We start from the raw sequence: 11,386 nt of genomic DNA on the forward strand, positions 1-11,386 counted from the left end.
CATCCACTATAGAACGGAGAGAGTACTATATTAGAAATAGCAACCACGACTATGCAAAATTGCTCAACTGAGGATCCCATCCTTTGCTAAATGGTTTAAAAGATTTGGAGGTAGCCAAAAAGAGTCTTTATTGTAGGTCAAAATATATTACTCCCTCCTTTTTTAAAAATAGAAACATTTGAAACGACATGGATTTTAATATACAATTTGATAAAGTAAGAGAGAGTGAAAAAAAAATTGATAAAATAAGAGAAAGGAAGAAAAAAGAGTAATGAAATTAATGTTAGTGGATTATGGAACCCACTTTATTAGTTGTATAAGTGGTAAATAAATTGATGTACAAAAGTGTAAAGATATTCTAAAATAGAAAGTTTGAAAGTTGTTATTTATAAAATACGTAGTATAAGAATACTTCCTTTGTATCATCGTAAGCGTGACATTTCTTTTTTACACTCGTTTTGAGAAAATTATTACAAATAGTTAAATTAGAAAGAGAATAAAGTAAGAGAGACCAGTAATGGAGAGTGATACAGAGCATAAAATAGTTAAACATATTCTACTAATACTATACATCACTAACAAGTAACAACAGAGCCATAGATATATCCTAAACAGCACAATCCAACATTTCTTCCCAACATTTCTGCAATTGTTTTAACAATCAAGCAATTCTTTAACTGCGGCATCTCCAAGCTTGCTTCCTGATGCAGCTTCCACAGAAGAATCCCGTTGCTCATTGCCATAGTGCAGGCGACAGACAGGCATGTAAACATCAGCACCACCGATGAGCTCAGTTTGCAGGTCACCCGTCTTCCTCAGAGTGAAGAAAGCGCGTTTGCCACAGAGCTCGCACCGTGCAGTTAGCTTCGTGACAGTATCAGCAAGCGGGATGATATCGAGCACTGATCCAAAACTCCTCCTATTGGGATACAATAACATGTGATTTAGATCAAGAATCATCTATTCACAAACAGAACAAACTAGCATGGCATGATGTAACTGGTACATTTCAACTACCTCAAGTAATCACCATCAAGGCCAGCAACTACAACAGTTTTCCCATCAAGATCAGCTGCCTCACAGCAGAATTCGTACAGGTCACCGAAAAATTGCGCTTCATCAATGCCAATCACATCCACCTGCTCGAATGAATCAAGCAAATTAGCTCAAATGATGGAAATTACAAGGGATTAGTCCAAAGTAGAGAGGATTATGTTTAAAGCAACCACCTGCTCTGACCTGCCTGAATAGAACACAACTATATAGCAAAACAATACATAATTTAGTCAGCAAATCCAACAAACTAAATTTTGCTTAATCCCTTTTTTTTCCATTTTCTGACTTAGGGTTTCTTTTCCTCTAGCAACAAACAGAGCAAACAACAAAATGAACTCAAGCATGGAAATTATCAGGCAATTTTGACATGAATTCAAATTCAACAAATATGAAGAGCAAGAGCACATAGTGAATAAAGTGAACAAATACGCGAAAGAAAGTCACGAAATTAGCGTATGAAAAATAAGAATATGAATTACTTTTTGATATGCCGTGGCGCCAATTTTGAGCTTGAACGACAAGAGATCCGGCAGCGGCCAACAAGGGAACTTGGTGCCATCATGCGTCACGACTGCATCCACCGCGTATCGAGTATCTTTACTCGACTTTATCATCGCCACAGTCCTGCAAATCGATTAGGATCATGAAATCAGATCGGATCTCAATTCCACAATAATCAGACTCTGCATACTGCAAATTTCCCTAATTCAGAAATCTCAATACCTGCCGGAATCAGACTCCGCGGTGATGCGACGGAGGAGAGCGGTTGATTTACCGGCGAACATAGGTCCGACGATGACGTGGACCTCGCCTGGGCGGCGGTAGGAGGCAGCCATGATTAGGATTGAAGAGGGAAGTGTAGAAGTAGAACAGTGGAGGAGTGGTTGTTTGACGTTGAAAGTGGTGGATTTTTCTGAATTTTCAACTCCAATTATATAGTAGTTGACGATTGAAGGTATAAATTTTAGGGTTGGAGTAATAAATTTGAAACGAAAATCGAAATTTGAGAGGGAAATTTGAATCGAAGATGGAAGCGTGTTGTGTACATCTCTGAACCGCCATTAATGATTAATCCACCCGCGCCTTCCTCATTTTTGAATTTTTTTTTAAGTAATTAATCTATTTGATTCGGAAAGGGTTTCCAATTTTCAACTGTAATATATTTTGACTTGTAGACTATATTTTATCACAGAGTTATGTCGGAAATCGATTTAGTAGATCAAATCTCTAAGATACTCATACGCCAGTATTCGTAATCATAATAATAATATAGGTATATACTTTCACCAGATATGGTTAAGATTTGATACTGTCGCGGTACTTGATAAGTATTCAGTAAATTTAGTTCAGAAAAATCATTTCTCAGTTTATAAACTCGGAATCGTACGTGTAAGTAATTTAAATTTCAACAAACGACATAGATCAAACATTCATTTATAAACCAAAAATAATACTACTCTGTAACATCAAAACTGTTTTCTAATTAAGAGATTTCTTGTTTCTCTCAGAAGCTTAAAAGAATTGAACTAAAGCTCATCTTTGCTAGCAGTGTCCTCTCCCATGAGTTCTTCTAGCGAGAACTCGTCTTCCTCGATTATCTCGCCGTCTTTGCCGTCCCACGGTTCGGTCTTCACGAGCTCCGGGTCAGCGGCCAGCGGCAGAGTGCCCTTTCCGCCTCGTCCGGCTTCTTTGACAAACTCTCTGAGAACACAGATGGGGTTTTACTTCGTTTGCAGTGTCAAATGAAGCAAGAAAACAGAGAAATAGAGTGAAGAGAAGAGCTCACGATATCTGGTCACGTTCAAATGCGCTCTTGAGTGGGGCGTAGGCTTTCTTCTTCAAGTTGAGTGCCACTAGAGCTGGATAACCGTAGCCTCCAACTCCAACGTGCTGCTCAAGATTGGGCTGCTTCCCCGCAGCAGCCCAGAGAAAACTGTGGCATTTTTTGTCAAACTCAGTCAATCTCGTGAGAGATTAAAGTTAGGTCAAAACTGAGAATATGAGATTTTATAGAGCTTATGTCTTGCCTGTAAGGACTCTTTCTAAACTTCTCTGCAACCGATAGCATAATCTCGAGGTATCTGTTTCTACCCTCCGCCTTCGAGTCCAATATGTCGGGGAGGAAGGCTACGAAGCAGATGGCGGCTGAGCCACACTTCTCTTCCATAACGTCCTATATGAATATACAACATCATTACAGTTTCAGAGATCAAAATTTGAATGAATCGCCCTATGAAAGTGAGATTGGGGGTTAGGGGTGGGGGAGACGAGAAGGGATGAAGGATCATACTGGGCTAGTCAATTCAGTCACTTCAGGAGGGGCAGCATTTGCTTCCAGCTGCTCCAGAGCGAAAGATTCAATTGCCGATGCAGTTCTTGCACCTTCATATGGAACGGGGCTGTCTTTGTCAGCTCCAAACACCATGATAGTGGGAAAACCTTGGACATTATACCTGCTCATCAAAGACTGGCAGCTCTGACTAGTTAGAAATTGGAAGAGACCTCCATCTTGTATTAATAGCAAGAAAGATAGGATCGAGCTACAACATTTATATCTGTAGGTTACCAAGCAAGATATCTACTTATGAAAATACATGAATGCATGCATACGTGGATTTATATATCACTCTGTACAGCATATACTTCTCACAGTCTTTGCAATTCCTAGTACAGTCTGAAAAGTGACACTGATCTCTAATGCATACAACATGAGGCATCATTCATGCATGTCAAACATTGCCAAAACTAGACATTGTGAATATTTGCAGATATAGTTAAACTGAATGTGGATGAGAAAGTGAAGTATAGCACTGAACTTATGCTCACTCTGTAGAATAAAACATTGAGGGGGTGTTCGGTTTGCAAGATTGTATCCGGGATTAAATTGGTAGTGTGTTTGGTTCATGAGATTCAACCTCACAACTCAATCCTAGATGGATAATCATGGGATAATTAGTCATAGCTAACCCCCTATGACTAAAATAATCTCAAACTCAATCCTAGATTGCATCTTGGTATTATTTTATCTTGGAAACCGAACACCACCTAAGATAACCAGCGAGACCAGTGCTTAATGGAGGTGGCTTACCTTATCTGCATCACAGTCAACATGGCCCAACTTCACCTGACCCTTGAGACTGTTAGCTACCTTCTTCCATTCAGGAGCAAGCTTCTTGCAGTGACCACACCTTCACAACAGCAAATTGAATGACAATCAAATATATAAACAACAGCATAGAGAATGAGAAACAAATATTTGAAAAACAAAATTACATAATAGCTAAATTAAACATCACAATATTATTATGATATCAGAAGAAGTGCGAATTTCTATCTAATTAATTCGTTGGCCATCTTTGATTTTATATTGTTCAGAAAATCCCTTTACTCGGACGAACTATATTCGACCTTGATCGAACAATTAACATCAATTTTGATTTTTGACAACAAGTCACTTGCAATTATCTATACTCCCACCACCCTTCTTCATGGCTGCATCATGACCCAAAACTATATTTTACCAAATCACATAATCTCAAAGCCTGTTTTGATGGTGACCAGCACTGCATTAAACATATTTATCTGTCTCAAGATTGCGCACCCAGCTTCCACTTCTTCTGTCAACCTGTCCCAGTAGTCTACAAATCTCAAGCTAATTTTCTTCAGAATTTGCTCCACCAATCAATATTCCTGTCCAATCTCATTCCCATATACAGATCTCATTCTCGCCCTAACCTAAACAGCCCCCTACTCTGCCAAAAATGAGACTTTGTACTTCCATCCTAACCACTATTCAGTACTTCATAGACTATCATAGAGAAATGCAGGATAAAATCCACGCAAAGTCACAGGTGTAACCTATAAGGATTTACACAAAAAGGACTTATGGAGAGCACAACTCACCAAGGAGCAAAGAACTCCACAACCCATAGTTCCTTGCTTTTGAGTACCAATTCATCAAAGTTGCGTGAGTTCAGTTCCACTGATGCACTTGGTTCTGATTTCTGACTTGATCCTCCTCCTGATTTCCCATCCAGACGTTCTTTCAGGAGGGTTTTGACCTTATGGAAAGAAAACAAAAGAAAAGAAAAATTTAGTTATCCCTGCTCAACAGTAATGACTTGGTGACAAGGCAGAGATATTGCAAAGTGCCTGACTAAGAACTTTATGGAACTTGACTTGTTACATTAAATAAATGGTTACCCAAACAAAGAAGTACGTGCAAATGCATAGAATAATGTTTCATAAGACGGATGGTAAACAATTCTTATGGCAGACATCTGACTATATAACTTTTTCAGTAAGGACATAAGAACCATTTCACTTTCAGATGACCCTTAAAACATGATTGCCCATCAAGGATGTAGGTGGTGATAATCATGACAAAGGCAATGCACACAGTCACAAACAACCATAAGAATAGAGATTAGAGAAAAAGGAAAAGGAGAAGCAACAAATTTTAAGGCTTAGAAACAACAAAATTCACCTGTTTCAACGCAAATTCAACAATAGGCTTGGCATCTCTAGCTCCTTGATAATCTGCAGGGGGTTTTCCTGGTGCAAAGACCTTGATGGTAGGAAATCCTTTAATCCCATATTCCTACATAACACAAGGGACCAAAGAATCTTCAAAATAATGGACAAATAAAGCCTTGTCTATGTGAGCAATAAAAACACATCTTTGAATCTTAAATAAATAGAATGCTTTCCTTTCATGGGAAATTATTTTAAAGGAAAGTCAAGGAGTGGATTCAACTCCTGTTAGCTTCAGATCTGTGAGCAACCTTGCAGCATATTCACCATTCTTTAATGTCAGTCAAAAGACCACACAATATGATAGGGACTCCAACCTCGTGTCTGCTACAGTTCAGCCACGAGCCCAACTCAGCTCAGCACTACTCACGAGCCACGAACCAAGCCTTTTGGCCACCCAAATTGCATTATTACAATATAGATTTCCATATCTTTGCATTTCTTATTTCCTATCTTTATTTATTCCCCATACCTTTTGTAATTTAATAATCTTGCTTGATTAGTAAGATACATTTTAGGGGTTAGAATTCTAAAAATAATAGAATTCTATAGTATTTTCATTCATTGAGAAATAATAAACAAATTATTCTCATTCTTGGTTCTGGCGGAAATCGCCCCCTAGCACCTCAACTAGGGTTTTATCGTTTCCGTTCATCTTCTATCTTTCGTGTGCTCGTGCTCTTTGATTTCCGGCGATAGACCAATACTTGACATCTCTAAATGCTCTTAGTCCACAAAGTGATCAATCAATAGATTACACGCAACTAAGAATGCAACATCTTATGGAATAAGCATCAGTACTATGTCAGTTTGAAAGTAATGAAGTAGAGACAGCACGCTAGAAGTTCTTTGTGAAATCAAGCCCTATAAATAAACAAATTGGATATGGAATGCCAACAAATTGAATATGGAATGCCAACAAATTGTTTGACAAAGAAATACCTGAGCTAGTGATTGGTGAGCATCGGCATCTAAAGCCGCCACAGTTGCCACACCTTTCAAGACAGTAGCCGCCTTCTCCCATGCGGGTGTCAGGGCTTTACAATGACCACACCATGGTGCGAAAAACTCAACTAAAACTATACCATTCGAATTGAGTACCTGCGCGACACAAATAAACAGAAGAACAGAAATACAACGCCACTGATTAAGATTCCATAAGAAAAGATAGAGCAGGCAAGCATAAAAGTTACTAATATCAATTTTATCTCAGCCAGCAACGGATTTACAAAACCAAGGCAAGTCTGCCCACCTTCTCAATGTAGTTGAGAACTCCATCAACTCCACCCAATCACACAATCACAACATGAATAAAAGGCTAAAAAATCAGCATTGTGATCTAAATACCACTCGCTTCCACATCAATGCCAAGAAAATCTACCAATCAGCAATTTACAATATCTGAACTTCAGCTAGATCAACAAAGCTGACGTATAAAGTGCTTAATCTAAACGAATCGATTTCACCAAAACAAATAAGAGAATGAACTGAAACAGTCTTCAATAAACGTTACACCTAAAAACAAAGGAAACAACTCAGAATTGAAGCAGATTCGCGTACCTTGGACTTGAAATTGTTAGGATTTAGCTGAACAACAGGGGACGAAGGTCCGTACAGTGCATAAACGCCGAGATTACCGACCAATGAGAGAAGGAGAAGTGCGATCAACGGCGATTTCTCCATTTTTTGGATTTTTTTTTTTTTCACTTTCGAATTGGCAAAATTTTGTTTTTCGCGGAGTGATAAAAACCTGCTGCAACGGGTGCTACGTAGCTTGGCCAATGGAAGAGTTCCACGTCATCTTCATAACTTCTGGAGTATTCTGTTGTTGGCAATAAAATTTATTTTAAGTATTTTGTTACTCTCTTTTTTAAGTATGATAATCTTGTAATTTTGTTACTTTTGTTATTTTTATACTCCATATATACTACCTAGATCTACGAAAGAATATATATACTTCTTCCATCCCATAAAAAAAAATAACAATAAAGAATGGTATGGTAAAATAAGGAAGAAGAGGATTAATGATAGTTAAAATAGTGTTAATGGATAATGGAACCTATATTATTAAATTGATACTCACTCCATCTCACAAAAATATATACAATTAGTATGACACGATAATTAAGACAATATTAATAAAGTAAGAGAGGGGAGATAATGATATGATAAAATAACAGATAAGAGAATGATAGTTAAAAGAGTGTTAGTAGATAATGGACACCTACATTAATAAATTGATAGTATAACTTTTCAAAAACGGAATGCACATATCTGGACGAAAGAAATGAAAAATGCGCATATTTTTATGTGACGGAGGGAGTATAACATTTTAAAAATGAAATGTACATATTTTTATGGGATCGACCAAAATAGAAAATGCACATATTTTTATGGAACGAATGAATATCATGGATCTGTTAAAAGTTATCTGGATCTCATAAAATTAAATACTTATCTCCATAAGTTTAGATTTAATTTTGTTCGAGATACTTTTACATTATTTTCAATTTTTTGTTTTTTCTTTATTTTTTTCCATTTAAGGCTATTTTATTAATTTGTTATACTAGAAAAATGAAATATAATTATTTATAATTCACTCGTTAGTAGGATATGTATTTTACTAATATTTTTCAACCACTTTTATTGTAATTTTAAAACTTGAGTCAAAATGAGATACATTATATAATGCAAATAGAGTAAATAAGTAGAGGTTATAAGTTGTGATAAAAATTTTCATAAGTAATTATAATAGTACTACTACCAAATTTGGTTGGATAATTAAATACCAAATTTTTAAAACTATGACTGTTTTTCGTTTATTTATAAATAAAATATATCTGGGTAAAATTTGAATTAAACGTGGCCAAATAATAATATTCTAAAAAACAAGGGGTCAAAATGTGATTTGGACAAAATAAACCAGTAATGTAAAGCGCAAGAATCTGAAAATTTCATGAGAATTTCGGCACCTTAATTCACTGCCCTTCCCTTCCCCAATTTCTCACGAAAGCCCTTTTGCTTCCGTAATCGATTCAAAATTGAAAACTAGAAATTCATCTTCAGAAAAAATAACAAGAAAAATCGATACAGAAAGCAAGGTTTTAGAATGAGAGGAAGATTTTATAGAAGTATGCCGCGATTGAGGGCGTCGGGCTCCTCGATTATGAACTCCATCGCAGTATCTCGGCTGAGAAGAAAAGCTATGGATTCAATGTCTTCTGCTCAGCTCACTTATTCTACCATAAAGGTGAATGCAAAGATTCCTCTTTTTTATGCGTTTTGTGATAAAGATTTTGTTTTTTTATGTATGAAGTGAAAATGGCTGGGTTATTTTATTGGGGGGCTTTTTCTGTAGATATTTGATTTTTGGGGGTATGTTTTGATTTTGGTTTTGATGTTTCAGGATTTATTTGAGAGGCATAAAGTGGTTTTTACAGTTTCCACTTCCATTGCATCAGTTGTTACAGCTTGGGCAGGTATGATTCTCCCCTTTTCTTTCACACTTAACACACACACATATATATAGAGATAGGGAGTGAGATTATATGATTTGAGTATCAATATGTGGGGTGGTTAGAAAATTTGAAGATGATGATTATCCAGTTTGAGTTTCTTTTAGCACTTGTTTGTTTGTTGGATTTGTGCAACAATGATGTGGATGTAGGTTATTCTTTACGGCAGCTGCATCAGTCGAGAGTCGAGCAAAAGCTTGAATCAATTGAGAAAGCTGTAAGCATTTTCAGCTTTGTTTTAGTCCACCTTTAGTTGACATATGTGTAGTGTGTGATGATAATGTGTTTCATATATTTGAAGTTTCTTATGCTTTGGATGTGAGTGTAGAGATGAGAGAATTTTAGATTGATTCATATCATTCTGAAGCATGATGATGGTTATTGATGGATGTCTCTCTTTATTGTTTTCCTTCTCAACTAATAATCTTGTTGTGCTGGTAATCTACCGTGTCCTTATCTTTTGTGATTGAAAATCATCTTAAAATTTAAATCGGTTGATTGGATTTAAAGAAGAGCTCGATGCCAGAGCTCCTAGTTATGGATTCTTGAAGTAAATAAACCAAAGAATTATTCATGATGTTTTAATCATTATCATGTTTATTTTTGTCTGATTGTTTGTAAGTCGAGATACAATAGACCATTACAGCTTCGTCTTTGCTTGCTTGTACTCAAATTTACTACTTGCCCCCTGTACCTCTTTTTATTTCTACTGATATGAGAATATGGATTTTATTTGGCAGATGAAAAACAATTATCAGATGGAAGATCCCGAGTTGAGGAAACTAGTCTCAGGATCTGTTAGTCTGCCGGCTTGTCTTGCAACTGCTGGAACTGGTTTGATTATCGGGTCAGTGATCACGGATTTGTATTTATGTTAGCTTTGATTTACAGTCTTTATTTAACTTTTGAAGAAGATCGATAATATCTGATTCTCAATGAAAAATTCCTTTATTAAAGTAGCTGAAAACACATAGGCCACGTTTAGTTTACATTACAAAATAATACTGAGATTGAGTCTGGGATAATCATGCCCTATATTGTTTTTGTCGCAGGGGAACGGCTCCGATTGACAATGGGGAGATTATCCATATAAGATAGTATCATGGATTAATTAGTCCTCCAATTTTATTAACCGAACATAGAACTAAATAGTACACATGCTTCAGATGACCAACCGAACGGCCACATAGGGTTTAGTTGCATTTATAACACAAACTAGCTTACCTTATTTCCTCAAGTCTAATTAGCAGACAAAGCCTGTTCCGGTTTGGCCAGACTGAAAAGTGGACGTGTTGCTAATTGCATACAGTATATTATAAAGGTTGTAATCTTGGTGCAACAACTTAGAAAAATTATTGAAACGTGGTGATAATAGACGCAGATAACCCCAACCTAAAACGAAGCAAGAAGCGTTGCAGATGGCCTTGAAGGAACATGAACTGCTCAAGAATCTTTAAACTTGAGATGCATGATGCGTCGCTCTTTGCATCATAAATGATAAAGAGAAAAATGCATCCCATAAAACAACTGCAGCTCTCAACTGAATTTCTATCCATCAAGTTTCCTCGTGTTATGTTGAATTTGGAGATGTTCCACAGCTGATTGGTTGAGTGATACATTACTATAGTAATTGTACGCGCTTTTATTAGTTAGAAGAAAGGTGTGAGCTATGAATTATTGTAAACTGAATCATTCATTCTGTTTAGGATGTGAGGGAAAACATATATTTTCACTATTTTTCCACTCCTCTGTCATGTTCTGGAGGCTGGATACTTTTCTCCAGACAGCATGGAAAAAATGAGGGAAATGCATACGGATTTTCTCTCGTTTTCTCTCTTAAAATGCTATGTTCAACGTTGCAGGTTAGGTCTGGGATGGCGAGGTGGAGTGAGGTATGCGAACCGGAGGTTCCAGAGGGAACAGATGAAGCTGCTCGGGCAGCTGAAGCCAGGAAGATGGCCGTTGAAGCTCTTTAAAAGGCCTATTCTGAGACGAAGACTTCAAGAAAATGCCGATAAGATTTCAGAGCCTATAGAGAAGGATGCATTAGCTCAACATTCTAACTGATCAAAGCCTCACTGCCCTCGGAAAACTGAACCCCCTTTTTTTCTATTTACATATATTATGTTATTTGTAAAAAATCGTTTATGTGCATCAATTTTGAGAACTGAGGTCCTTAATGTATCTCTTTATTTTAAAATTATTTAATTTATGTTGATTATTGTATTATACTCCTTATCTTGTAATTTTGAAATGATTTCATATTTAAGTTGATTTTGTAA

The 11,386-nt window shown here is 36.6% G+C and overlaps 3 protein-coding genes across 3 annotated transcripts; 1 reads left to right on the forward strand and 2 right to left on the reverse strand.

Moving 5' to 3' along the window:
- Window positions 1–480: 480 nt before the first annotated feature.
- Window positions 481–2,077, reverse strand: LOC125209472 (thymidine kinase a-like). Its single transcript, XM_048109071.2, has 4 exons — window positions 1,780–2,077; window positions 1,536–1,680; window positions 1,018–1,139; window positions 481–919 (listed from the first exon to the last, which is right to left on the reverse strand). Exons 1-4 carry the CDS (start codon window positions 1,890–1,892, stop codon window positions 655–657), a joined length of 645 nt encoding a protein of 214 aa, XP_047965028.2. The 5' UTR covers window positions 1,893–2,077; the 3' UTR covers window positions 481–654.
- A 363-nt stretch (window positions 2,078–2,440) lies between these two features.
- LOC125210429 (protein disulfide isomerase-like 2-3) lies at window positions 2,441–7,306 on the reverse strand. Its single transcript, XM_048109987.2, has 9 exons — window positions 7,150–7,306; window positions 6,532–6,690; window positions 5,543–5,656; window positions 4,960–5,117; window positions 4,145–4,244; window positions 3,347–3,523; window positions 3,084–3,229; window positions 2,843–2,989; window positions 2,441–2,757 (listed from the first exon to the last, which is right to left on the reverse strand). Exons 1-9 carry the CDS (start codon window positions 7,270–7,272, stop codon window positions 2,583–2,585), a joined length of 1,299 nt encoding a protein of 432 aa, XP_047965944.1. The 5' UTR covers window positions 7,273–7,306; the 3' UTR covers window positions 2,441–2,582.
- A 1,233-nt stretch (window positions 7,307–8,539) lies between these two features.
- Window positions 8,540–11,386, forward strand: LOC125210919 (triacylglycerol lipase-like protein). Its single transcript, XM_048110552.2, has 5 exons — window positions 8,540–8,839; window positions 8,996–9,068; window positions 9,257–9,321; window positions 9,845–9,951; window positions 10,967–11,386. The coding sequence occupies exons 1-5, from the start codon at window positions 8,699–8,701 to the stop codon at window positions 11,169–11,171; spliced, it is 591 nt and encodes a 196-aa protein (XP_047966509.1). The 5' UTR covers window positions 8,540–8,698; the 3' UTR covers window positions 11,172–11,386.

This window comes from Salvia hispanica, chromosome 3, assembly GCF_029641045.1.
Source record: "Salvia hispanica isolate PSC_SH4W2 chromosome 3, Shi_PSC_v1, whole genome shotgun sequence".
Classification (NCBI taxonomy): domain Eukaryota; kingdom Viridiplantae; phylum Streptophyta; class Magnoliopsida; order Lamiales; family Lamiaceae; genus Salvia; species Salvia hispanica.

Coding starts and splice junctions, on each gene's coding strand:
- LOC125209472 (XM_048109071.2), bottom strand. CDS start 1,892: ATGGCTGCCTCCTACCGCCGCCCAGGCGAGGTCCACGTCATCGTCGGA. Junction 1,681..1,779: donor GCGGAGTCTGATTCCGGCAG/GTATTGAGATTT, acceptor ATCGATTTGCAG/GACTGTGGCGATGATAAAGT. Junction 920..1,017: donor CTTGATGGTGATTACTTGAG/GTAGTTGAAATG, acceptor GTATCCCAATAG/GAGGAGTTTTGGATCAGTGC.
- LOC125210429 (XM_048109987.2), bottom strand. CDS start 7,272: ATGGAGAAATCGCCGTTGATCGCACTTCTCCTTCTCTCATTGGTCGGT. Junction 3,230..3,346: donor TGACTGAATTGACTAGCCCA/GTATGATCCTTC, acceptor ATATTCATATAG/GACGTTATGGAAGAGAAGTG. Junction 2,758..2,842: donor TTTGAACGTGACCAGATATC/GTGAGCTCTTCT, acceptor CTGTGTTCTCAG/AGAGTTTGTCAAAGAAGCCG.
- LOC125210919 (XM_048110552.2), top strand. CDS start 8,699: ATGAGAGGAAGATTTTATAGAAGTATGCCGCGATTGAGGGCGTCGGGC. Junction 9,322..9,844: donor TTGAATCAATTGAGAAAGCT/GTAAGCATTTTC, acceptor TTTATTTGGCAG/ATGAAAAACAATTATCAGAT. Junction 9,952..10,966: donor GGAACTGGTTTGATTATCGG/GTCAGTGATCAC, acceptor TCAACGTTGCAG/GTTAGGTCTGGGATGGCGAG.